This window comes from Mesoplodon densirostris, chromosome 4 (genome assembly GCF_025265405.1).
Source record: "Mesoplodon densirostris isolate mMesDen1 chromosome 4, mMesDen1 primary haplotype, whole genome shotgun sequence".
NCBI lineage: Eukaryota > Metazoa > Chordata > Mammalia > Artiodactyla > Ziphiidae > Mesoplodon > Mesoplodon densirostris.
In genome coordinates this window covers 150,942,199-150,969,750 of record NC_082664.1, presented here as the reverse complement: position 1 = coordinate 150,969,750, position 27,552 = coordinate 150,942,199, and the positions used below count along the sequence as shown (strand labels likewise).

At 48.4% G+C, this 27,552-nt stretch overlaps 1 protein-coding gene across 2 annotated transcripts in view; it reads left to right on the top strand.

The window, feature by feature from the left end:
• Positions 1 to 27,552, top strand: part of CEMIP (cell migration inducing hyaluronidase 1) — a 160,725-nt gene that overhangs the window by 84,263 nt on the left and 48,910 nt on the right. For both annotated transcript variants that reach the window (XM_060095364.1, XM_060095363.1), the window contains exons 2-11: positions 4,375 to 4,484; positions 8,765 to 8,911; positions 9,426 to 9,564; positions 10,288 to 10,524; positions 13,863 to 14,042; positions 16,452 to 16,522; positions 17,296 to 17,391; positions 18,004 to 18,125; positions 23,066 to 23,198; positions 23,996 to 24,187. In XM_060095364.1, the coding sequence (XP_059951347.1) occupies positions 4,391 to 4,484; positions 8,765 to 8,911; positions 9,426 to 9,564; positions 10,288 to 10,524; positions 13,863 to 14,042; positions 16,452 to 16,522; positions 17,296 to 17,391; positions 18,004 to 18,125; positions 23,066 to 23,198; positions 23,996 to 24,187 (1,411 nt within the window). In that variant the 5' untranslated portion in view covers positions 4,375 to 4,390. The remainder of the gene's footprint in view (positions 1 to 4,374; positions 4,485 to 8,764; positions 8,912 to 9,425; positions 9,565 to 10,287; positions 10,525 to 13,862; positions 14,043 to 16,451; positions 16,523 to 17,295; positions 17,392 to 18,003; positions 18,126 to 23,065; positions 23,199 to 23,995; positions 24,188 to 27,552) is intronic.

Here is a 27,552-nt window from a genome sequence, read left to right as displayed (position 1 = left end):
CCCTTTGCCCAGGAAGTGAGCAGCTGGTCATTTTGGAATATAGTGCCTAGTGTTCTTGCCTCTCTCTCCTCTTGACAGTAGGATATTCTGGGCTTGGGGGTGGGGGGCAGGATTCATATCTGATTCTTTTCTGTACCACCCACAGGACATAATCTGGAGACCAAGAGAGATGATTTGATGTTTTTAGAGCCAGCGATCTCAGCTGAGCCTCATAACAGTAACTCCTGGTTATGGGTAGTATTATTGTTCCCATTTAAAAAATGAGAAGGCTAAGGCCCAGAGAGTTTGAGTCACTTGGCTAAGGTCACACAGCTGGTGAGGGCTGGAGTTGGAACTCAAACCAGGTTCTCAGCTCCATCTCCCAGGCTCTTTCACCCATCGTGCTGTGCATCCTTCAGAACAGCAGCTCCCACAGCTTGAGCACTGACCACCGGTCAGGCCGAGAGCTTTATGATCTTTGCATAGAGCATCTTGTTTGACCCTCACAATGACCTTGGAATTTAAGATGCATTATTTCAGTTTGGTTTTTTTTTAAATTTATTTATTTTTGGCTGTGTCGGGTGCTCGCTGCTGCGCGTGGGCTTTCCCTAGTTGCGGCGAGCGGGGGGCTACTCTTCGTTGCGGTGTGCGGGCTTCAGTTGCTGTGGCACGTGGGCTCAGTAGTTGCGGCGCACGGGCTTAGCTGCTCCACGGCATGTGGGATCTTCCCGGACCAGGGCTTGAACCCGTGTCCCCTGCATTAGCAGGCGGATTTCCTGCGCCACCAGGGAAGTCTCAATTATTTCAGTTTTACGGATTAAAAAAGCGAGGCCCAAGTGGTCAGACGGTTTTCCCCAATGTGAACTGCGTGGCTGGGATAGAAGACTCTGGAGCCTGCGCTCCTGGTCGCCACAGTGTCCTGCTGGTCTGAGCCGAGCCTCGTCTAGGTTTGCATGAAATGAGAATTGCCTTTAGTGCGGGTGTGACAGGGACAGTGACGGCTGTCACTGTGCTGTCTCCTACCCCAAACTGGCTTCCGGATCACCCTGCAGTCCCATCTCACCCCTTGCCTCAGACCTTACACTGACCCTCCCCACTACCCCCTACTCCCTTTCTTTCTTTTTTTTTTTTTCCACATCTTTATTGGAGTATAATTGCTTTACAATGGTGTGTTAGTTTCTGCTGTATAACAAAGTGAATCATCTATACATATACATATATCCCTGTATCCCCTCCCTCTTGCGTCTCCCTCCCACCCTCTCTATCCCACCCGTCTCTATCCCACCCCTCTAGGTGGTCACAAAGCACTGAGCTGATCTCCCTGTGCTATGGGGCTTCTTCCCACTAGCTATCTATTTTACATTTGGTAGTTCATGATAATCCCTGAAGAAAGTTCTGGCTTCTGCAGGCTCTTCAGGCATCAAGAACCCACATCCCTCTGGGGTCGGAGATGCCAGGGGGCATGTACTTGCTAATGCCGCTGCCCCAGAGATGTAGGGGCCTCTCTGGAGGCTTGAATAACACCACGGTCCTTTCTCTCTGCAGGTGACAGGTCCTACCCTAGGGCAGCTGAAGGAAGAGCAAAGCCTCAGCCCCTGGTGTGTGATGGCAGCAGCGAGGAGACCCAGAGACAGAGGGTAGCAGGCGACACCTCTTGTCCCTGCTTTTCCTCCTGCCCCTCCACGCCCCTGTGAGGCCTGGCAAACACGGCATGGAGCTGCAGCTGGACAGGAAGATGCTGAGCTTCTGGAAAACTTCAGCTTGTTCTTGTGAAGCCTTGTGGAGTATCCCGCAGTGCCGGCCCTTCCTCTTCCAAATGGCTCTGCCAAAGGGGTTCACCGCACCCTGTAAGGAAGAGGCCAGCTCAGGACCATTGGGACCCAGCAAGGGCAGCCTTCAGCCAGCCTCCAGCCAACAGCTTCCTGCGGAGCCTTCTAGCATTGTTAGCCAACCGTGCACTCTTCGCAGGCCTTCAGCAGCTGGGCACCCTTTCAAGACTGCATGTTGCCAGCTGGAGAAGCTGAATCCTAACTTGTGTTGCCAGAGAGCTTTTAGTGGCCAGCTGAGAAAGCTGTCCTCTCTTGGTGAAGAATTCCCAAGTGAAATTTGAGAAGCTTTGGGATTCACAGCAACAGAATGTTTCTCGAGGTTTCTGTACTCAGGCCCAGGAAACCACTCACGGAGGACCACCCCCAGCAATGGGGGGTCGTGACCTCTTTGGAGCAGGGGACCTCTCTGTATCTAGTGGCACTCAGATATAGCAGGTCTCTCTCTTGAATGTTGGGGAAAAGAGGTTTTGAGCATTATCCTGACAGTGGGAATTGTTTTTACATCCATCCGGAAAGCGATTACTTTTTTGTCTCTGAAATGGTCAGAAGATGTCAGGGCCACAAATTCCCTGTACTCCAACCTTCCACTCTGCACACGGGAAGTCGAGGCCCGGAGAAGGGAATGTCTGGATGAGGGTCACCCGGCAGTTAAGGCGGGAGGGGTGCCTGCACCCGGATTGCCCCCCGCACCCGTACCTCCACCCTGGGTGCCGGCCACATTCCTCTGCCAGCTCACGGCCCAAAGTTTGGGTTCCCTTCATGGAGCCCCAGGATGATTTGGGGCTTCTCAGCAGCAAAGAGCAAACTAAACAGATGGAGACTCGAGAGCTGGGCTCTGGCTTTCCCCGAGGACCACAAAACACTCCTGTCCCGGTGTCCCCTTCTTTTTATTGCAAAGAGCATGAAAGCAGACACTCCTCTTCTGGGGGCCATGGGAAAGGCGCCATTCCCAGATGCTGTGACGCCTGACTTCAGCGGCCCTGCAGAGGGGACTAGAATGGGTCCTGTTGTTCTCGGCATATCAGGCCAGGGCCAGGCAGGGTGCCCGCCAGGAGGACACTGCGGGCATTGACGCTGAGAGTATGCTTTCCTCCCTCCCCCGGCCTCCCCAGCGCACCTGTGCGGGAAGGACCAGGCACAGGGCCAGGGTGCTCTGTATCAGACCCTCTTGCCGAGCTCACACAAAGTGCTTCACCAGGAGCTGAAAGGTCAGGGATGATCAGATTTGTCCCTGAGCTCGTTCAGAGGGAGGAGCCTGTGTGAGATGAGAGAGATTTGGCCCCTTTCTCAGTGTGGGAGAATATCTGTTTGTTTCCAGGCATGACTACAGTCACGCTCTGGAGAGGACCTGGGGACGTGGGCATGGAAGCTGGAGCTGGCCGCTCCCAAGCCCCACCTAAGCACTCTTGTGTGGCACACAAGACTTGAAGACAGAGGTGTTTCTCCAAGGGCATTATATTATGAAAGGGGAATTAGGCATCTTTTTTTTCCAAGTTCCTGTCTTGAGGTTTATCTAGACAGATTCCCGTATTCACCTTCTGTCTGAGTACAAGGGGGAGAAGAGTGGCTTCATAAAATAGAAATGTAACAAAATTCATTTAATTCCGTCACACATAAACATAAATCCACAGTCTAGGGCTGTTTCAGTTCTCCACAGGGTCAGAGCCTAGGTTCTTACTCTCTGCGTTGCCATCTTCAGCACATGGCTCCCATTACATGGCCAAAGATAGCTGCTGAAGATCCAGGCATCATATCCATATTCCAGCCAGCAGGAAAGAGGGAAGAAAGGCTTCCTGCTTTCCCTAAGGACATATCCTGGAATTCACACACTGTACTTTTACTATATTGGCCAGAACTTAATTCCAAGACCACAACTAACGTAGGAGAGACTGGAGAAGGTAGCCTTTATTCTAGGTGGCTGTGTGCCCAGATAAAAACCCAGGGGTTCTTTTCCAGGGAAAAATGGATATTAGGGGACAATTAGCTATCTTTGCCCTGCCTTCCTCTTGGCTGGGTAATATTAGAAGGGTTTATAACACACAGGCATCATATTTAGGATCTCAATATTATCATCAAGACTTGTTTTAGAAGCACAGACTGATATTAGAAACCAGCTAGTCCACATCCTCATTTTTCAGATCAGGAAACTGAATCCCAGAGAGGTTAATCAAATCAGCTGAGATCACACAGCAAATTGGTGGCATCTATTTTCCAGCTCATGTTCAGTGGGAATATGTTTTGTTTTTCTCTGTTTTTTAACTTAAGGGAAAAAAACCCCTTCATTCTGGAGGGTAGTGAGCTCGAGCGCCAAGGATGAAATTCCATCCATCACCGGGTCTCTGAGCTGCAGGACACAGGTGGGACAGTGACAGGGCTTTCATGCCCTGATCTGCCCAGCCCTGAGTCATGGCAGCTGAGGACTTTGCACTGGCCGGCAGGAGTATGCCCATACTGGCACGGCCTCTGTGTGTGCGTGTGGCCCTGTCTCTGTGTGTGTGTCTGCCCCACACACCGACTCCAGCCTGGGAAGGCTGCAGGTGTGACTCAGTGTGCTTTTTTATTTCAGGGAGCGCTCTGCCAGAATGAGAGCAGCTCACGGTCCGGACATCTCCTTTAAGGTGCTGCTGACAATCGGCTGGTTCGTCCTGGCCCGCTTTCCTGGTGCTGCATCCACAGGTGAGCCACTGCAGAGCAGCTGGACCTCTGCATCTCCATGAGGAAGGCCAGGAGAAGGAGCCGCGGGGTGTGGGGGGGTCCGGGTGACTGGGCTCTAGCCTACCCCTGCTAACCCGTTGATCCTGGGCAAGTCTTATCCTGGTCTTCAGTTTCATCACCCACAAAATGAGGGGGTTAGACTAGGCTCAGGGGTTCCAAACTCAGTGTCTACGGGAACCAGGCACATGACACAAAGCAGTGAAGCTGGCCAGGTAGAGATGTGGTCACCTGGGGAGTTCAGGCCCCTCTTCAGGGACACCCACTTCTCAGTCCCGGCCAATTGCTGCCACATGGGGAGGTGGGGCCCCTGTTGCAAGACCTATTGAATTTTTAAGAGAAGTCAGAAACCTAGACTTTCATGTAAAAGCTCTCTACTTGTTAAAGGATGGCAACCAATTGAAATTTTACCGAACACTCAGGGTGGTGGTGGAGCAGAGCAAACAACACGTATCTGCCAGCCGGCCTGCCGTCTCCGAGCCACCTGATCGCAGTGTTCCCTCCCTGCTTTGCCGTCATAAGATCTGGGTGCATTAAAGCACCTTGTTAGCCGTGATGCTCTAGGTGAGGTTTAGATCTGTTTTTCTGATCTCGATATCGTCAGCTTTTTCTTTGAGTGATTTTGAATTCAAATCCAGAAGCACAAGGCAGGCTTGTGTGGGCTACAAAAAAAGCAATCAGATAAACCAAGCTTGGGGTAGAAGTTGAGAGATGGGGACAATTGAAACATTTTGAATAGAGGTTGAGTAATAATGCCACCACCATGGATTGCTTTTTAAAAAATGCTATTATGATCACTTGAGCTGAATGTTTTTCTACAATAAGAATAAAGGACCTTACATTGTATTATATCTTGTTTTTCTCAACCCACTGGTGCAAGGAAGTAATCTCTAATCATAACTAGTGAAATCCCTTCAATGTGATTCCTTATAGAATCTTTTTTTTTTTTTTTTGCGGTACATGGGCCTCTCACTGTTGTGGCCTCTCCCGTTGTGGAGCACAGGCTCCGGACGCGCAGGCTCAACGGCCATGGCTCACGGGCCCAGCCGCTCCGCGGCATGTGGGATCTTCCCGGACCGGGGCACAAACCCGTGTCCCCTGCATCGGCAGGCGGACTCTCAACCACTGCGCCACCAGGGAAGCCCTAGAATCTTTTTGGTCCTTAGGGGACATAGCAAGCAGGCAATATTTTCACTCTCAATACAACAATCGTCAATATTGCCTGAATTCATTCATTTAGTCCTTCCATCACTTATTCAATTAATAACCACCAAGGGGGCACTGACCCTGTGCCAGGAACTGGGTTTAGGGCTCTCTTTTAGGGTGAATCACCTCGCGGCCTTGGGGAGGTCTCTGGGTGTTTCCTCTTACATCCTGGGTCTCTCTCTTCTGTTTGATTATAAACCACTTGGAAAGGAGGCTGTGCCTTTCGTTCCCTCTGGTCCTTGCTTTTCTCTGACGTCAGAGGGATGCAGAAGCCAACCCCCTGCCATTCATGCTCCAAGTAGAGCTTGCATCCACTCTGAATCCCACTTCCTGCAGCCCCTCCTGGGAAGGGTGGCTGCTGTGGTGATATCTCAGCAAAGGCCTTGACCGTTGCCAGCTACTCACTGGTTCCTACAAATGAAGAGCCACTGAAACCCACTTTTACCAAGAGCAAAATCTCCAGCTCCAGCCAAGGGGCGTTCATCCACGGCCAGTCTTGTAACTGCAGTGCTTATGCTGTGGGGTCAGAGCTGCTGGAGCTCTGGGAATTGTGCTCCTGATGACAGGAGAGCCTACAAGTGTCAGGCTGACCGCCTCCAAATCCGGACGCAAAGAATGACACAAACGCATGCAGTTGGAGAATAAGGGGCAGTTGGGATTCTCCTAGGAGATGTGGGTGGTGAGACCCTGGGCTTTGTCCCGTGGAGTTGGAATGATTCCTTCTCGGCACGCTCCTGGCTCCATGCCTGGATCTCTGGGCTCGCCAGTCGCCACGTGCATTCCCTGCATGGCTGAGGAGTCACCACCTTGGAAACAAGAAACTCCAGGTCCAGGACTAGGTGGAGGGCAGCCCAGGGCCTCTGATTGACCTCTGCTGAAAGCCAGCCAAGCACTTGACCCATCTGAAGGCAAACCCAGGGATGGGCATTGGCCCTCAGAAGCCCCTCCGCTGGACGGAGGCTCCAGAGCCCTTGTGATCATCCTTGGCTACTGAGTGCCCAGGCAGAGGCCCCCAGCCCCCGCCCCTACCTCGGCCCCTCCTGGCAGCTTGCTGGCAACCCTGCTCTTACATTAAAATGAAAAATCCACGGATGAGTAAATGCCACATTTTTTCATTGTTTTGCCACTATTTGAGTCCCGTGGGGTTTACAGAATCTTGGAAGGGCTGCTTTAGCAAAACTCCCCAAAACAGTGAAATTCTCTTCTTAATGAATAAGATCCAAAACCTGAGTTAGGGCTGACAGTGAGGCAGACGGAGCATAATGGAGGATGTTATGGAGTATGGGAGGGGCGGGGATGGAGTGAGACTCAGGAGACACGCACCAAGCGCCTGCACCGTGCCTTGCAGAGAAGAGAAGGGCCAGCCGCTGCTTTCAGATGGGCCGGGACGGTGAAGAGATGTGGGCTTCCGGAGTCCACATCTGGCAATGCTGAGTAGATAAAGGAGCAGCGCCCTTCCAGTTCTCTTGAAACATATAAACATGGGATCTTACCCTAGAGACAGCCACATCGAAATCAAGTCACATTGAGAACCGACATGCTACTAATTGTACGGAAGCCAGAATTCCTTCTGGGGTCCCATCCAGTGTCGTGGGTATTATCCACTGCACCCACCTGGCTCAAGAGACATGGCTTCCCTTAGTGGCCCTTGCTTGGTGCCCAAGGGTGGAATTTGCATCCATTCCTTCCAGTACCTTCCCCAGGGTCTTCACCATCTGAAACCTTGCCCCTGCCATGGGTTTACTACACCTCACCTTCCTTCTCCTCCATCCCGCTCCAGCTATTTAAAAATCTATTTCATGCTTGCTCACAACTTTCTAGTGAGAGAAATAAAGGAGGGCACTGGGGCTCCATCACCGAGGCAAGCCATTCTCATTTTGTTTTGCCCGTTGCCTCTTCCTGTTGCTTTCCCTCTGGGTTTTTCCCTGCTGTCCAGGGAAATTTTCCCAGTTTCTGAGACAGTCCTCCTAGGTTCACCATACATGGTACCCCACTGGGGTACAGAGCCTTCTTAGCCATAGGAGGAGAGACTCCTCCCACTGCTTCTATTTGCATCGGGGAGAAGTCTGCAACACCCACCATGGGGGCTTTGAGTTCAACTAAACATTCAGACCCATGAGGCTACCACAGGCCATGCTTGGCATCAGGATAACTTCAAAGGGCCTAGGACAGAAACACCGCCCACCATCAGAGCAGCGTCAGGCGTTTCTCTTCTGTGAGAGGGGTCTTGGAAGCATTCTACAAGCCTCCAGAAGCTATCTTCTTTTGTTCCCCAGGTGACAGCTCCTTAGGTGAGAGGAAACAAGACTATCATTGGACAGGTGTGTGTATTGCCCCGTCAGAGCTAGTATCTCTTATAGCAACTCCATAGAGATAACTTTCAGAGTTGCTGTGTGGGATTTGCCCAATTACGAGTCCCTGCACTCAGGGAAGCCTCCAAGCAAGACATCTCCACCAGGATCATTATAAATTTTGCATAGTTCCTCCCAGTTTAGATGCCATTTACTAAACAGGGGTCACTTTTGTTATAAGATGTTGCTTGGTAACATGCTTTATAGAATACCATCTTAGGCTTCCAGGGAAACAGAGAAAATTAACTAAAAATCAGATTCTCAGGCAGAAGGGGAAAAGGCTTTGCCAACTTTTTAAACAATGCTTTCCAGGGGAAAGGATGCCTTGGAATACAAGTAATCTGGGTAAATCATTGCCTAACTTTAGATCTTGGAACGTCTTGAGGAGTCATCTGGTCTACCCTTCATTCTATAAAGGGAAAAACTGAGTCCAGAAGAGGGAAGTGACTTGTTCACAGATAAAGGATGAACTAATGAAGGACATTCGACTAAATCCCAGGCCTCCTGGCTCCTATGTCAGGGGTTCTCTTTGCTTTCTAGGGCCCTGCTTTGAGCTCTAGTAGGGAGAAGGCAAGGGCCATGAAAATGCATGATAGACTCCCCACTCCACCGTGCTTGTGATCTGTGGCAGTCCTTGCTTGGGGAGGTTGGTGGGTGGTAACAGTGACATCTCTCTGTCCTTTGCAGTGGCAGCTGAATGCCCTGATCAGTGGCCCGAGCTGCAGCCCTGGAATCCTGGCCATGACCCAGACTACTACGTGCACATAGGCCAGGGCAGAACACTGCTGCTCATCTCTTCTGCCACGGTCCATTCCATCCGCATCTCAGAGGGAGGTAAGCCAGTCTCCCTCCCCTGCCCCATCTCTCTCTGGTCCGCTGCCTCAGAGCCTAGCAGATGGGATGCAGGTTGCCATAACTGTAGATGGACAGAAAAAACGTCACATGCTTTGGGTTCATGTCAGAGCATCTGGTTGTTTGAGATAACCATCAGCTTTGAGCACTTAGGAATGGCTTGTCAGAGGTCCAATCTTAGTGAAAGAAGCATTTATAGAGGAAACTTCTTATTGGTGCTCTGAGCATTCCTGCTTATCTGACCTTCAGATGCTTGCTCATTGAATGCAGCACATGCAGCGATAGCAGTAAACCAAGTAGGCATTATTTACACATCACAAGACAGAGAGAAAAGTAACCACCGTAAGCACAGCAAGCATGGAAGTATCGGAAAGACACGCCTCTTTGCCTGCCTGAGGGATGGCATGAGGGGCTTAGGAGGTCTGCCCTTGACTCTGCTATAATCTCACCACTAAGACTTGTCTTCCTAAACCTCACTCCATTCCTACCTCTTCAGGAAAGCTAGTCATTAAAGACCAAGATGAGGCAATTGTTTTGCGTACCCGGCACATCCTGATTGACAACGGAGGAGAGCTGCATGCTGGGAGTGCCCTCTGCCCTTTCCAGGGCAATTTCAGCATCATTTTGTATGGAAGGTGGGTAGACAGCTTCCATGGGTCACATGATACTCTTGGATCTGACGGAAAGGAGGTTTTTCATGGAAGAGAGGGAGGTAAGACAGCAAGGCTTTAGTGCAAGAAAGGAATTATCATTAGGTCCTGCCAGATGGTAATCACGAACGAGACAGACAGTGGCGATTTGGGTGAGTTGGTGGAGTGCATGAGGCATTTTATTTATTGTGGCTCAGGTCCGGACTTAAGTTACAGAAATCTCTGCCAGCCTTTCAGCTGCCTTCTAATCATGTCATGGCTGAGGGAGTCTCTGTGAATGTTTATTAATAGCATATGATGGACAAGATAAAGAAAAATTCCATGCAGTATTTGCCTCTGGCTGTGCTCCCTCTTCAAGCAATTGAGAGTTCTCAGAATCAGTAGCCAAGAATACACAAGGGTATGCAGTCCAGGTCCAGGTGATCCCACATCTGATATGGACCAAAATATAACATACTTAGAACTGGAAAGAAGTGCCAACATGTTAACTATTGATGAGTATTTCTGCTTGGCCCGTTGGACACATTTTGGTCTGGTGTGGGACAATCTTGGTTGCCAATGCTATGTCTACTGACCTTGAGCAATCACCAGATGTAACGGGGTCTAAGGTGGCCACAGTGGGAGTCAAGAGCAGTGCAGTCCCCTCTGGGCTTAGCATCCAGTAAAGAGAGGTGTCGGCCAACCATGGAGAGCTGTTCTCTCTTGTAGGGCTGATGAAGACATTCAACCAGACCCTTACTTTGGCCTCAAGTACATCGGCGTCGACAGAGGAGGTACCCTTGAGTTGCATGGACAGAAGAAGCTCTCTTGGACGTTTCTGAACAAGACTCTTCACCCTGGGGGCATGGAAGAGGGAGGTTATTTTTTCGAAAGGAGCTGGGGTCACCGTGGAGTCATTGTTCATGTCATTGACCCCAAATCAGGGACAGTCATCCATTCTGACCGGTAAGGTTTGCCTTCATGTAAACACATTCATTCATTCAGCATACACTTACTGAGCATGTGTCCTAGCCAGATGCTGCTCAGGGTGCTGGGAGCACAGCAGTGAGTGAAACAGACAGAAATCCAAGCTGAATTGAACAGGAACAGGCATGTTTGCACACACATACACACATGTAAGCACAGCATAGTTTCAGGCTGTGATCATCGGTAATTAGGGGGAAGAGACATAGTGAGAGCGTACAGGGTAACTAGAGGAGACCACTTTGCATCACGTGGTCTGGAAAGGCCAGTGTAAACAAGCGGCATTTGAGCTGAGGACCGCCGGGTAAGGCTGAGTCAGGGAAAGAGTTTTCAAGACAGAGCGGCATGTGCAAAGGGCCAGAGGTGAGAAAGGGCGTGATGTTCTCACAGGGAGGAAGGGCCATCAGAGATATGGGAGGGCAGAGGGATGGAAACGAGATGCCATAATGTCAGAGTTTTAGGCAGGGGCGGGTGTGGAGGCCTTAGAGGCCCAGTGAGGAGGCGGGTTTTATTCTTAGTGGGATGCAAAGCCACCGAAGGGCTTTAAGAAGGGTACGATCTGATTTAAAAGAACTGGCTGCTGTGTAGAGAGTGGATTGTTTGTGGAGGGCAAAAGTAAAGCCAGCAGAGGTGGTTAGGAGGCTTCTGCATGGTCAAGGCAAGCAAGGTCGCTGACGAGGACTCAGGTAGAAGCAGTGGCAACAGAAGTGGATGAACTTGAGAGATATTTCGGAGGCAGATAGGGCAAGTCTCCCGCTCCCTGTCCCTTGCCCTGGCTCAGGTATCAGCTGGCAGATCCTGCAGAGGGGGCTCTTGCCCTGGCCTTGCAGAGGCTGTCCCAGGCCACTCAGAAAGATCCACTAGGAAGGGCACAGCTGGAGTAGGCAAGCAGAGACAGCTTTCCTGGTGCTGCTGGAGGATGGGGATATGGAACTCCTCAAAAACAGGGCATGGGCTTCCCAGGTGGTGCAGTGGTTGAGAGTCCGCCTGCCAATGTAGGGGACACGGGTTCGTGCCCCGGTCTGGGAAGATCCCACATGCCGCGGAGCGGCTGGGCCTGTGAGCCATGGCCGCTGAGCCTGTGCGTCCGGAGGCTGTGCTCCGCCACGGGAGAGGCCACAACAGTGAGAGGCCCGCGTACCGCAAAAAAAACCCCCAAAAAACAAGGCATGAGCTGTGAGCATCCACAGGAAGGCAGCAGGGAATCAGCTGTGATATGGGACAGGGTGGGCAGGAGCACGCAGGACAGCCAACCTTGCCCTCTGGTGGATATTAGTAACAATAATACAATCACTGGACTTTGTGCAAAACCCTGTGTTAACCACTCTATCTGCCATATATAACTGAATCTTCATAAACCCCCTGTCAGGTGGGTTCTCTTGTTATACAGATGAGAACGCTGAGGTTGGGTGAGGCTAAATTTGCTCAGTCACAAGGCTGGGGAGTGTTGGAGCTGCGATTGAAACGCAGATCTGCTCAGGCCCTAAACCACTATATTGTCCCCGCGGGGGCTGACAGCCACCTGCTTGGCCTGGGACGAAGCAATCCTCAGACCACAGTTAACGAAGCCAGGCTGAGCTTGATTGACACAAAATCTATCAGAGAGCCTCTACCTTCACTGGAGAGAGAACAATCTCCTCAATTGTGTTCTGACTCCTTGGTGCTGCTTCTTTTTTGTTTTGAATTATATTATATTATATTCAATTGATTTTTTAAATTATTATTAATTTTTTATTGGAGTATAGTTGCTTTACAATGTTGTGTTAGTTTCTGCTGTGCAGCAAAGCAAATCAGCCACAGGTATACATATATCCACACTTTTTTAGATTCCCTTCCCATTTAGGTCACTACAGAACACTGAGCAGAGTTCCCTGTGCTATACAGTAGGTTCTTATTAGTTATCTATTTTATACATAGTAGTGTAAATCCCAATCTCCCAATTCATCCCACCACCCCCTTCCCCCACCTTGGTAACCATAAGTTTGTCCTCTACATCTGTTACTCTATTTCTGTTTTTGCAAATAAGTTCATCTCTGCCATTTTTCTAGATTCCACATGTAAGTGATATTATACGATATTTGTTTTTCTCTTTCCGACTTACTTCACTCTGTATGACAGTCTCTAGGTCCATCCACGTCTCTGCAAATGGCACTATTTTGCTCCTTTTTATGGCTGAGTAATATTGCATTGTATAGAGGTGCCACATCTTCTTTATCCATTCCTCTGTTGATGGACACTTAGGTTGCTTCCACGTCCTGGCTATTGTGAATAGTGCTGCAGTGAACATTGGGGTGCATGCATCCTTTTGAATTCTGGTTTTCTCCGGATATGGCGTTGCTTCATAAGTAGTACAACATGGTTACTTGCAGCAGCCAACCTGCAGTTGAATTCATTACTGAAGTGCATAATGAGATGTTATCCCGATAGCTGATGTGGAGGTTCCAAAGACAGGAGACCTCGTCCTTCCTAATCTCCTTCGGGTAAGGTATGAGTCAGTGGGCTCAAGAATCTGAGAGCTGAATGTGTGTGAGTAAGGATATTAATAAACCCTGAACACACACAGAAACGCAGGCTGTGGTCACCTGAGACCTGGTTACCTGGAGAAACAAGAACTTAGGTCGACTCTTGAATGGTAGGAAGTATTTGACTGGCTGGAGAGAAGGTAAGGATGAATGAGTGAAGGCAGGAGTGGGCATGGGGTATGATCATGGGACCCTGAGCTGTACTAGGCTTATAGCAGACGATTCCTGGGGCGGGGCACTGGAGAAGGAAGGGGCCTAGGTGGGGTCAGACCAGGTTATGGGAACAATTAAAAACAAGTTTGAGGACTCAGGAGCATCCATACATTCCTCCCCACTCCCCGTACCACCACTGTTTTCCTTTTCCCAAATCTTGGCTATTCATGCTGGTTTATTTTTCTAGACTTGTTTTAGAATTATTTTGCTTGTGAAGTTCTAAGACGGATGCTTTCGGAATTTCTGTTGCCATTGTACCAAATGTTTATACTTAATAAGTACACTTTATACTTAGAGTTGGGATCATTACACAACTGGGTCTTTCCTTTGTAAATTCTTGTCACCTGTGATATAGGTTTTTTGAGATCTATATTTCATAGCTATTGTACATGGATGAGGGTGGGTTATCTTTGTCAAGTCTGAGATGATCGATTTTTGCTGTAATGAAAGCTTTTTTCTTGAAAAATCATAGCCCTTGAGATCTTTGGGTGGCATGTTAGTTGTCATACCACAGGTAGGTGCTTAGAGTTCTCTTTTTGGGCCACTGTTAGGACTATTAAAATCCCCTCTCTCTGCTCTTTTTAGGTTTGACACCTATAGATCCAAGAAAGAGAGTGAACGTCTGGCCCAGTATTTAAACACAGTGCCCGACGGCAGGATCCTTTCTGTTGCCGTGAATGATGAAGGCTCTCGAAACTTGGACGATGTGGCCAGGAAGGCGATGACCAAACTGGGCAGCAAACACTTCCTACACCTTGGATTTAGGTATCGCCCATCACTTCCACCTCCCCAGGGCTCCAGAACACTGAAGCATCGCTACCCCAGGCTGACTTTACCTAACTTCCTTGCTCGTTTCCCCAGGCGGCATCACCCTCAGTGGTGACCCTGGGGGATGCAGACGTGTGATCCATCCGCATTGGACATATTAGGGCTTGTTCTTAAAGGGAGCCTGGTTTTCCTTTTAAGCATATTCCACTCTTCAAGCTCCACAGGTCTCTGTGTATATGAACTCATTCATTCAATCGGCCACTTACAAAATATTAATTGAGCATCTACTGTGTGTAAAAGCCGTGCCTCAGATGTACAGCTAATGGTCATTTTCCCTTTCTTTAGCAACGGGGTCAGAACACGCCTGGGGGGCTTGGCAGACATCTGTTTAGAGACCACATAAAGTGCGTCTGCCCAGCCAAGCCCCCCGGCAGAAGGGGCCCTTTGATGTGCTCCAGGGCGTGTTTTGTTTGCTTTGGATTGCAGTGTCATGCCTGACTTTGGCATGCGCACCTGCCGGCACCAAGAGGAAGCCATTTACCCACAGTAGCCACACCTTTTAATCATGTTGAATCAGATCTCGGTTCAGTGGAAAGTTGAGATCATCTGTCCCGTGGCTATTGGAGATAGGGGTGCACCTCCCTCCAGCTCTGTAGACCGTGGGCAAAATGGGGGCAGGCCAGAGCCTTTTCTGGGCTCTGAGCAAAGCAATTTTACTGCCTGGGCAGAGGTCCTCTGGGCAGGGACAGGACTCTGGATTCCAGGGTGCTTTTTCTGACTGCCCATGGGCTGCTCCTTCTGGAAGGGTTTGGGCAGGAAACTCAAGCAGTCAAAGATGACAGTGACACTTTAGTATTGTAAAACTCCTTTGTTAACAAAAACCAAGGGTGCTGCTATTTCATTGTGTTATAAGCCAAAAGGCCAGTTAGTTAATTTCCAATGAGAGGCAGAACCACAAAGGGACTGGCTACGTAGGGCCTCAGCAGAAGAACGTCCAAGATCTAGCGTCTGATTCGGCCTGAATTTGAGTCTGGGCTTTACCTCCTGCTAGGTGACTGCACAAGTGACTTACCATCTCTTTGCAGGCTTCCTGTGTCTGTACAGTGGGATATTTGAGGAGCCAGCTCAAAGGACTCTGGGGAGGGTAAATGTGATAATATGAGCAAAATATTTGCCACTGTGTGTAGCACAGAATAAGAACTCAATAAACATTAGCAACTATTCTCTCCTTGTAAACAAGAGCCACGGAAGGATGGGTGCTATGTTCTATAAGTATAGGAGATAGATAGGTAGGCAGGGATTACATTTTTACCCTTCATTTGTATAGACCCACTTTGAATGACAAACTCAAAGCACCTAAAATCAGTAGAAGATCTGAGACTTGGACCCATCCTTTGTTCATTCACCCAGGAAGGGACTGTTGAGCAAATATTGCCATAAGGCACTAGGGCTGGACTAGCTGTACTGAGCTCTCATGGTAAGTTCTGACCTGCCTCTGGAAGTACTGAGCTCTCGCCAGGAGGCAGACATGAAATGGGAATTGATGACGGGGCGTGAAAGAACAAGAACAGGAGGGGTGAGAGGTGAAGCTGCCAAGGTGGGCACAGGAGGGCCTCTTGCTTTGGGCCAAGGAGCTTGCTTTTTATGCAAATGGGTAGGCACTGAAAGATTTTAAGCAAGGGTGACACAGTCAAATCCCCAACCTCGATGAAGACTTACTTTCCAAGATAAGAGATCAAAACAAAAATAATCAAAGTTATTGAGGACCAAGACCTACTGACATCTCATGGTAAGCGAGAGGCTGGGTTAGGTATTAGGGGGAAGACAAAAACGGATCAGAAAACCTTCCCACCCTAGAGCAGTGCACGCTTCAATGGAGAAAAGAGGAGTGTATAACTTTCCAAGATGGTACCCCCTCTTTTCCTCCTTTGCTTCTCATTAGGAAGAAGAGGTATTTCTTTCCTTCCCAAGGCCCAATGCCGATTCCTGGGTACTCAGTCACATCTGCCTGTGGCATTTTCCTCGAGATTAACTCATGAGAGAAATAACCTTTCTCCTTTGGAGCATGTTTCCTTGTTTTCCTAAAGGAATCAGAGCACTTGCTTCAGAACCTAATTGAGCCTGGCAGGTGGTACGTAGGTCTGTGGGCTTGTTTGTTATTTGTGATTCATACCCTGTCAACTGCCAGAATGGAGTTGCAGAGGCTCACAGTCCACAAACATCAGGCCAGCCAAGTGGTTCGGAAGGCCAGGGCTTGCAGAGAAAGGCTCTTTTTCTTCTGGAGAAAGGGAAGCCCAGCCTGGAAACGAATTTCCCCAAACAGCCTCTGTGTGACACTCTGCGTCAACTCTACCTGTAGTACAGGCTCAGACGTGTGAAGAACTTTTTTGTTGTTTTTTTTTTCAGACACCCTTGGAGTTTCCTAACTGTGAAAGGAAATCCCTCTTCTTCTGTTGAAGACCACATTGAGTATCACGGTAATAAATGGCGAGAGGCCAAATTCCCTCCAGTGTCTCTCTGACCAAGAGACTCAGGGGCTTTTTGAACCACCCTCCACCCTCAGAACATGGCTGATCCACCACCCAACACCCTGTTGAGTGACTAGCTGCTTAATGGCCAAGTTACGTGAGTGACAGAAGCCCATACTAATTTAAGGCCAATCACTAAGATAATATTTACATTTGCAAAGAAATTGTCATTGGTTTAATCCAAAACAAGTGACACAGGAAAGACGAGAACTGGGACAGAACCAGCAAGGGTAATATTTTGAGCTAAAAAGACACTTTGGCAAATTCCCTGGTGGTCCAGTTGTTAGGACTCCACGCTTTTACTGCCGAGGGTCTGGGTTCGATCCCTGGTCGGGGAACTAAGATCCCAAGCCTTGCCGTGTGGCCAAAAAAAAAAAAAAAAAGATGCTTTGGATGGGCTGTTACCACATAGCACCAGCCTCCTCTGCCCAGGGAAGGTTTCGGAAGGTACTGCCGGTTCTAATCCTGGAGAGGAATTCACACGAGAAACGATGGGGTTCCAAAGTATAACGTTGTTGGAACACTGCAGTTAAACTTGCAAAACTGAAGCAAAAGAAGGGGCAATAAATAATCTGCTCCGGAATGATTGGCCTGAAATTTTTTTTTTTAACAAAATGACTCAAGATCCATGTGTGTAGGGGGCTTTCTCTGCATTAGCATCACATCCTTCTGAATTTGGGGGTCGGTCTGGTTGCTGACGCCTCTGATCTCCTCTTTGACAGGACACCACGGCTCTGCTGCTGCCCGGGTATTCAAACTCTTCCGGACGGAGCATGGCGAGCTTTTCAATGTCTCTTCATCCAGCGAGTGGGTTCAAGGTCAGGAGTTTGGGACACCTTGGTAAAATGTCACAGGGGGCTAAAGGGCCAGGGCTTTGAAGAATGAGGACTTTTCTTTTGCACCAATAGGACCACTTGACTGTGGCAGTGTCGACTTAGTTTGCAACTGAGAGCTGTCTTTAATTAATCAAGGCTCCGTGGTGAATAGCCCAGAGGGATGTTTTCTCTCAGGGAATACCTCTTCTGTGCCAGGCGATGGCACTGAACAGAGAACACAGACAGGAGGAGTAGGAACCAGCCTTCAAGGAGCCCACACACACGGGGACGGGGGCACGGAAAGCAGCAATCCTCACTGCCATCCTCGGATAATGGGTTCATGGATGGATTTCATCTTTCTCCTTTTGGCCGTAGTGAAGAATATCTATTGCTTTTATAAAATAAGATCGTCAATAAGAGGCACTTTTACTAAAAAGGTGGGAGAGGTGGGGGAAGTTGACAGATGGTTTAGAAGCCCCCGGTACCCAGCCTGGTGAGAACCTGGACAGATGGTATTCAATTCCCATTGTGCCAAGGCTGCTTGGGGGCTACACCAAGTGTGGCTGGCTCTCCTGCGCCCTGCTCGTCTGACCCTGCTCTTTGCTTTCTTCCCAGACGTGCAATGGACAGAGTGGTTTGAACGTGACCACGTGTCTTACACTAAAGGTGGGGAGAAAATTTCAGACCTCCGGGCCACTCACCCAGGGAAAATCTGCAATCGCCCCATTGATATACAGGTAACCAAGTAGTTATAAAGGCTTTGTCTTGAAGAAGACTCTGTAGATCACAGACTTTCGTGCCGTTTGGGTGGTGTGAGTCTCACGGCCCTCCTGTGACGTTGGTAAAGCCAGAGAGTACTGTTCTCATTTTAGAGACTGACATGGAAGTTGTGTATCTGCTCCAGGCCTCCCCACCAGTGAGTTTCAAAGCTAGGCTTCAAATTCTCTCCTGGGTCCTACTGCTGAGTTCCTTTTCCTTCTCCCCAGCTGCTTCTTCAGCCACAGCTGAGGGTGTCCAGTGTGGGGTTGGGTTTGCCCTACTCAGCTTCACTCCTCTGTTGGTCTCCTTTGGGGCCTCGAGTGCACAGGATCTGGCCGGGACTTGGGTGCAAGCTGAGCCTGGCCCAGGTGGAGAGCACCTACAGCCTTGTTCTCCACTCAGTTAATGAAAGCCGGCGTTTGCAGAATGGATGGTGTTTGCTCGGGATCTTCACTTGGAGTGAACTCTGTCCAAAGGGGACCTAGACTTTCCCAGCTGGCTCCATCATGAAAATGTGGGGTGAATAGGCAGCCCTCACAATTCAGTGGCTCAGCTGGTAAGCTTCCGAGCTCAAAGGACCATAAGAAAGACAGAGACATGGGCAAGGAAATGGAGTTTATTTCCTTATGCCTGGTCTTTTTCCAAAACAAGGTTTGGGGCCACTTAACTGTTTGATAGAGAATTAGGAGTCATTTGAGAAAGACCATCCCTGCCCATTTTATCCTCTTTCAGCCAATACAAATAGCAACATTTGTACACCACCTTCTTTCAGATTATCTAACCGCAGGTCCCAGGTCATCTGACTGCTTCCACCTCTCCACCCACTGACCCCCACCCTGAGGCAGGACTTCTGCCCTCTGCCTTGCATCGTAGAGGGACTGTGGGACAAGGGACTACTTTTCCGAGAGAGGACACTCTATTCTGCAGTTAGCAAAGGCCAGGGAAACCTTTCTCATTGTTTGGCTAAGGCTCTCCGTTCACGTGGCTCCAGCGTTACTGAGAAGGATTTACCCAGATTCAGTTACACGTTGGAGACTCTTCTTGGGTCCAACAGAATCAAAATGTTCTGACTCCCCCAAAGCACATACTTCCCAGATTTAATTTTAATTTTCTCTTGCAACCCTGAATGTTCAGCTCTAATTCTGAAAGAGCCATCATTTTATTCCTCCAGTTCACTTGGCTACAGGAAGTCCAGTCTTATACCAGCACTCCCTGCCCAAGTATTTCTGGAAATCCTCGAGGAATGCTTCCATGCTCTGCAAATCCCCCCTGGTGTTTGCTTTGCCAGCTGCCTGGCTCCAGATCACTGTTGTTTAGAAGACCACTTCTCCATGCTAGGAAAATAGCTTTCCTTAGGCATTTCTAGCTCTCAGTAACTTTGCTCCCAGCACAGATATGGGCTCTTCCCTGAGAGTGTCAAAGCACGATTAATCCCAGGCTAACACAGTGAATGAAACTTTACTAAAGGCTTGGAGATAGCAGAAGAGATTGGAGAAAGTATACATATTTTTCCATATGTTACATATATAATCATATGTGACTGCTCACCAGCTCCATAATCCAAGACCTTCCACGGGGACCCAACCCCAGACTCTGTAACCACCAGTCTGCCGCCATATTGCAGGGCCCAGTTTCCTTCCAACAAAAGGAATAGCCTTGACAATGAATTCCCTGAGTTCAAGGTCTCAACTATTCGAGGTCCAGAGAAGAATAAAAGACCCAACAACAGTTTTCCCCATTACCCAGAAGCTTGGGCCAGCCTTCCCGCAAAAGTGCATTCTTTGACAATATTTTGCTGAGCATTATAAACCCCTTATTAGTTCAAAACTCTCAATTCCAGACTAAAATCTTGGCTTTTTCTTGGCAAAACAAAGGTTCCTTGAGGCAGTCATCTAAAAACATGTCACGTGCCTCCAAAAGTGAATCAAAGCTCCACCTCTAAAGGAAAGGAGGAAGCGCTCCATCCTGGAAAGGCCAGGTTCATCCCTTTTCTCCTCACCATCAGCCTTTAATCGGTAGTGGCCCCAGACTTAGCCAGAACATCTCTTTCTAGTCATAAAAGACAATGAGGTAGAATATACTCCGGGTTTTTCTGAAGTCAGAAAAGCAAAGCCAGGCTTGTCCTATGTTTACCACAGGTGAGAAAAGCAAGATTACATCCTCTTTATAAATAGAGTGTCAGACACATCAGCCAGGAGCTAAATGCCCTAGTTAATTAACCCACCAGAGAGACTGAAACAAAACTGAAATGCCCGTGTGCCCATTTTTGCCACTATGGGAAATAACAGGTTACTGTGGTCACTAGCCACCTCTGACCACCGTGCAGGCCCCACTGCACCTGACTCTCCAGGGCTGTGGCCACCCCACACAAGGGGTCCCCCAGATACTTGCTCTACCCTGACACGGTCAAATCCTCTGGAGGGGGAGGGGGTGTTAAGGACATTTGTCACCTAGGCAGGATGGTGAGTTGGAAAGAAAGAGGAAATAGGACTAACACAGTCAAGGAAATTTTTTCCAGATCCGATAGCTTGTGATTCTGCAGAATCAAAACCAAAACCACAGTCCCCTGTTCCCATGTCATCACCCTTCTTGAGGTTCTCCTGGATTGAAATCTCCTCTCCTCCCACCTTCTCCCTTAAAACCCACCCGCCCTTCAAGGCCAGTGGGACCTACTGGACTCACGCATCCTTGGGGCTGAGACCATATTGGGCAGTCCCCTCTTCCCCCTCATCCCCGGCACAGTGGCTGGAGGTCAGTCTGGTGGTTGGAAGATGTATTTTGAAACCAGATAGCTCCTAGTTTGCATCCAGCTCTGCACTTGTGAGCTATGGCCTATCAGCAGTGACAGGACTAGGGTTAGACGTGTGAGGGGCCCAAGGCACAAAATTTAAGGTGGCACTCGCTCCCAGGTGCCGACTCTGCACTCGCATAACCCTGAGAGTGAGTGCTGCCTTAAGTCTTGCACCCTGGATCATCCTCACTAGCAATCCTGGCCATAGATATCAGTCAAGTTATTTAATTTAGTGCCTCAATTTCCTCATAAGCAAAAATGGAGATAATAATTGTTCCCTCTTGGGATTATTTTGTGGATTTAATGCAACAATACATGAAGTGTCTGACCTATAGTGAGTGCCCATAATTTTTTTATTATTTTAAAATTATTTTCCTATGTTATTGTTTATTATGATATTGCTAGTTATTTTATAATTATTTTCATGAATAACAATCACATTGTGTCTACTTAAAGTGAAGATCAAGGTTCACTGGACAGTGGTAAAGCCTTTTTTACTCTTCTTATCCAAAGCTAAGGTTGTTCTTACGGTTAGAAAAAGGAAAAAAAGAAAAGCAGCAAAACTGAGTAGATGTTTTCCTGAAATTTTTACTGGATGTTGCACCTTAAAAAATGTCCAGCTCCATTGGATGATGTTTTCAGGCTCAGTTCTCAATATTAAGGGGTGTCTTCATTGAAAAACATGCTGGCCTCAGGGGAAAAGATCTGGGGGTCAGAGGCATGGGCTTGACAGTCAGGTGACCTTGAGCTTGCTTCTAAACCCCTCTGAGCCTTAGTGTTTTCTTCTAAGAGCAAGTCTGCAATGCCCGCCTCTCTGCTGCGGAGACCACCCCAGATAATGGCTGTGAGTGTGTTGCTTGCATGAAACGGCTGAATTTTCATTCTGGCTGGACTCACGTCTCCATAGCTCTCCTTCCAAGCCAAAGGCAGTGGCTATCTGCTGGGTTCAAAACAGGGTTTCCTAAAAGTGCCCCCCCCCCTGCCTTTTTAGATTGACTATATTTTACCTTCCTATTTGCCCATCCCTGGTCCCTTTGGTTTCTGTGCCAAAGAGGACAACAGCTGCAGGCCTTGCTCTAAATTGCAAGTCTCTGATGACAGCCACAGTCATGATGCAGAGATACCCCAGCCCTGGGATGAGCCCCAGCTGGCAGGGATCATGCCCTTCTCTGAACCCACTCCCTAAATTCTCTACCTGGCCTTGAAGCTTCTCGCGCATCAGCTCTCATCAGCTGAGACTGTGCTCTGTGCCAGGCCCTGGGCTGGATGCTGGGATCAGGGAGGGAGGCAAAACCTGGCCTTTCCAGAACCCACCAGCCACTGGAAGGAGACAGACACTGAACCAAGGGCAGTAGGCAGTAGTGCCTGAGGGCAGCAGTGGGAGGGGCTGCGAAGCACCAGCCATATAGTTGGATGCATCCAGATTCAAACGGGCAAGTTACCCAACCTCTCTGAGCGTCAGTTTCCAAATCTGTAAAACCAGCAACAATCTCATAGACCTCATAGCCAAGAAGAGGAAATGAAATAATGTATGTAGCTCCATAACTATAAGAGGGGTTCTCAAACATGACTTCCCATTGGAATCACCTGGGCAGCCGTTAAAAGTTCTGATGCCCAGGCTGCCCCCTGGACACAATCAAATCTGAGACTCCGAAGATGGGGCCAGGGCGTGAGTATTTTTAAAGACTCCCCACAGGATGTGGAGCCACATTTAGGCACCAGTGGATTGATCATAGTGAGTCTTCAATAAATGTTGGCCACTCTTGATGGTGCTCGTGGTGGTGAGTGGTACAAGTTGTAAGAAAGCAGCCAGCCCAGCTCCTAAAAGAGTGTGTGCTTTCTGTAAATGCTCCATAAAATGTTCACCAGGGCAGTCAATCCCTGGTTTGGATACCAAATATGGTAGGACCCCAGGCAAGATGTTTATCCATCCTGTGACTTCATGCTGTCTTTCTTATACAAAATCGAGAAGGGGAAACGTTAGAATAACAATGTAAGGCCATTGTAAATAAGTTTTGCAGCAGGAACAATTTTAGACTCGTGCGTATATGTTTATAACATTAATCATCACCTTCCTTCTTTGCAAAAAGAAATGACTTTGCTCTGCAATTTCCACGCTGTTCCCAGGCCACTACAGTGGATGGAGTTAACCTCACCACCGAGGTTGTCTACAAAAGAGGCCAGGATTATCGGTTTGTGTGCTATGACCAGGGCCAAGACTGCCAGAGTTACCGTGTGCGGTTCCTCTGTGGGAAGCCTGGTAAGCAGCTCCTTGCTGGGGACAGAAATGCAACCGTGGCTCGGTTCCTTGAGCTGCCAGCTATGCATTGGGAGTTTCGATGGCTGGGTCAGCTGCCTCTGGGCATCTCAGTGACCCCGTGCTCCTGCCAAGTTTGCGATGGAGAGCACTTCTGTGACACAGGAGCCGTGGGAGTGTCCTCGGAGTTGGCAGGAGCCATCAGAGCCCCACCCTGCCCACATGCCTTTCAGGAAGGGGGGAAGGGCCTAGTCCACGAAAACCAGGGTGCAGTGGTCAGAGCTGACCTTCCTGCAGCTCTCCCCTTCTTAGACACGCAGCTCATGGCCTCTTTGGGTGCTATTATTTTAAACCCGGTTCTCGAGGTGCTCGTTAGAAGGGATTGGAAATGGTCGGTTTGTTCTCAGGGGCACTTGGCCGTCTCCAGAAGGCAGTCATTAGGGATGGAAGTTCTTTGGAGGGGAGGCTTACAGCTACTGAAAATAAGAGTTGAGAGGGACTATATTTGTTTCACATCTTTTGCAAAATGGGTGTGGTGAGGCAGCCACATTTAACTCCAGCTAAGGAGTTAGTGGAAAATTCCCCTGCCCAGAGTTAATGAATGGCTCTTTTCTGGTAGGGTTTTTGTTGACTTCAAAAAACCTGTACCAAGACTTGGATGGGGTGAGCCTGGTGATTTGGGTTTTGGATAGGCAAACCTGGCATTTACTGGTTTAGGGAGGGGAAGGGAAGAGGTGGGGAGTCCGAAGTTTGCCAGGAGCAAAGCTTTATCTCTCAATCTCTCCTGTTTTGGGTTACAGTGAGGCCAAAACTCACCGTCACCATCGACACCAACGTGAACAGCACCATCCTGAATCTGGAAGACAATGTGCAGTCATGGAAGCCCGGAGATATCCTGGTCATTGCCAGTACCGATTACTCCATGTACCAGGCAGAAGAGTTCCAGGTGCTCCCCTGCAAAGCCTGTGCCTCCAAGCAGGTCAAAGTAGCAGGTAGGACATTCCTTCACCCCTCCCTAGGCCTGATGAAACTGAAAATTGTTAGGCTAAAAGTTGACTGAAATCAAAACAAATTTGTTTCAGTCAGCTATTGCCATAATAATGCTGCATGACCAAAAAAATCCTTAAAATTTCATGGCAAGCATTTATTTCTTATTCATGCACCTACAGGCTGTCTAGGGTTCAGCTTCTCTACACTAAACTTGGCTCCAGGCTGAGAGTTGGGTTCAGGTCAGCTCCATGTGAGTCTCATTCTTCCCAGGACATACTCTTCTCACAGGGGAGAAGTGAACCGAAACATGGGAGGACTCTTAAGGCCTTGCACTCAGAACTAGCACTCTTTGACACCCACTTTCCATTGACCAAAACAGATCACATGGTCCAACTCAACATGAATGGGAAACTCTATTTTTCCCATTAAGATAGAAGGGAGGGAATGAACATTTGCTAGACAATAATTAACCTACCACAAAATTTTAAATCTCTTCTTTCTGTAGCTTTCACATTTTCCTTTTTCTTCTCCTAAATCTTGACCTCGAAGCCCTGTCATTTATGTTGTGTGAGGTTACTGGAATTACAGATCGTTAGAGGTAAAAGAGACCTCAAATATAGTCCAGGTCAATTATTCTTAGTTGGGGGAGTTATGTATCAGTTAGAGTTCTTTGTTGTAAGCAACAGAATCCAACTTGAGTATCTTAAACAAAAAAACGAATCCATTGAGGCTATTCAATTTAGAGAACTAAGTAAAAGCTGCGTGGCCAAGCTGCAATAAAGGACTAGGAACAGGGCAGCTTCAGGGGTCTGGGTAGCAGGAACGAATGGGCAGCATCCTTAAGGCATCACTGTTTGCACATCCTGGGACATGGTGCTCAAAAGTTACCTTCCAGGGCCTCCCTGGTGGCGCAAGTGGTTGAGAGTCCGCCTGCCGATGCAGGGGATACGGGTTCGTGCCCTGGTCTGGGAGGATCCCATATGCCGCGGAGCGGCTGGGCCCGTGAGCCATGGCCGCTGAGCCTGCGCGTCCGGAGCCTGCGCGTCCGGAGCCTGTGCTCCGCAGCGGGGGAGGCCACAACAGTGAGAGGCCCGCATACCGCAAAAAAAAAAAAAAGTTACCTTCCAGGGAGATGGCACTGCTTGGGCTGGTGTCTCATGTGCTCACCCTCTGGCTAGGGCACCTTCAGTGACTGTCCTTCTAAGACTTCATTGCATGGACAGAGTCACTCCCCAAAGGAAACTTGGGATGTATTACCAGAGAAAGGAGAATCAATACTGGGCATTAAAAACATCAGCTGCTATATGTGGAATCTATAAAAAAAGGGTACAAATGAACTTATCTACAAAACAAAGAGAGTTACAGATATAGAAAACAAACTTATGGTTACCAGGGGGTAAAGGGGATAGGGATAACTTGGAAGATTGGAATTAACATATACACACTACTATATATAAAATGGATAGCTAATAAAGATCTACTGTATAGCACAGGGAACTCTATTAAAACTCCGTAATGGCCTATAGGGGAAAATAATCTAAAAAAGAGTAGATATATGTATATGCATAACTGAATCACTTTGCCGTACACCTGAAACTAACACAACACTGTAAATCAACTATACCCCAATAAAAATTTTAAAAAAATATTGGCTGCCACAGAACCATTGCACCTGGAGAAGTATTAGAATTTGGGGGTAGAAGGAAGACTATGAATTGAGAAAGCGTTACCAATATATTCAGAATATCTATTATTTTGGAAATAAAACTACAAAAGGTAAAATTCAACAGAATCTTTTTGGCTAGTGGAAGTGTGCTTGAGAAAGAATTTGGGGGCACAAAGGTTTAAAAAAGTGAGAACCTGTGATGGAGTCCAATGCCATTATTTTATTCATGGGGATGGGGACCCTGGAGGGCATGTAGCTGAGGCAGTCCACAAATGCTGCAGCTGTGATCCTGGGGCACCAACTCTAGAGTCAGAACTGCAAAAGGAAGGCTGTAAGTGTTTCCAGAGATGGTGATGTGGTGGGTGTGGCGAGAGAGAAAGGGAAGGAGGCAGCTGTTTGTGGGCAGAGGCTGAGATGACCCAACATTGGTTCCTTGACCAGGTAACAATGATACCTTAAATGAGAATTTGTTTGAAACGCCTACCTTCTTCAAAAAAGGTTTTGGAGTCTCTTAGAATGGACACAAATCCAGGTAGATCTTTTTTCCCCGGGTGTGGGGCGGGGGAACAACAGAGTGAAAGATACTTGTCTAAGTAATGAAAGACTGATGGATGGAGAATAAAGTCAGCAGAAAGGCGGGTGGGAAATGAAATTAACAGAAGCTACTGAAATAGACCATAACATGTATCTCTGAGCTTCCTGGCAGCCAGAGCAGAGAAAGGAACTTCACAAATTACTTAACTAATATTGTCTAACACAAGGAAGGTGACCAGAAGCCAAGAGAGGCAACTTTCCCTTAGTTCTGGGCTACTGGGGAATCTGTCATAGGGGCTTTCATGTGATGGATACCGCACAACAACGTGAACCGTCACCCTGGAAACCCTTTGATGCAAAGATGCTCTCTGTGTGTGGCTATTTGTGGTTTGATTTATCACATTAGATGGAGGGTCATGCCGTTTGTCACATTTTCTGAAGACATTTTGAGGAAGACTTTTTTTTTTTTTTTTTGGTAGAGGCGAAATAGTTTGAAGAGGATTCACGTTCTAGGAATGGCAGTTATTAGCCAAAGGACGTTAGACAATTATGTAACTTCCCTTTGCCTCTGTTTTCTCATGTATAAAATGGAGATAATAATCACAGCTACTTCAAAGGGCTGTTGTGAAGATGAAAGGAGTTAAAGAGATACTTAAAATAGTGCCTGGCACCTGGTAAGTGCTCCATCAGTGTTAGCTGTTACTAGAGTTAGTATTAGGTGCAGTAGGTTAGCAACTGAACTGAACGATGGAAAGGAAGGAAGGGGCAGGAGCCCCAGGCCAGTGGTTGAAACCTGTATATTTTATAGCTTATCGATTCTTCTCTTTGGGGACATGCAGTTTAAAGGAAGTTATAGAGGGAGAGAAACAAGCCATTTCTGTCATTATTAGTAACAGACACACGAGGCCTGCCAGACCTGCAGTTGTCTACGTGTCCTGATGCTTCTGGGTGTGGAGGCTCTTCCTGTGAATGCGCGTGCCCCACCCTTCCTCCACCCTCAGACTGGACAGGCTTCCTCCCTCCTCCATCACAAGGACACCACAGGGAGGTGGCAAGGAGCAGGTCATCATGTATTCAGCAAACAAAGAGCACATATTCTATGCCAGGCAATGCTCCAGGCTTTGGGAAGCCATGGTGAACCACATAGACAAGTTCTCTGCCCTTAGG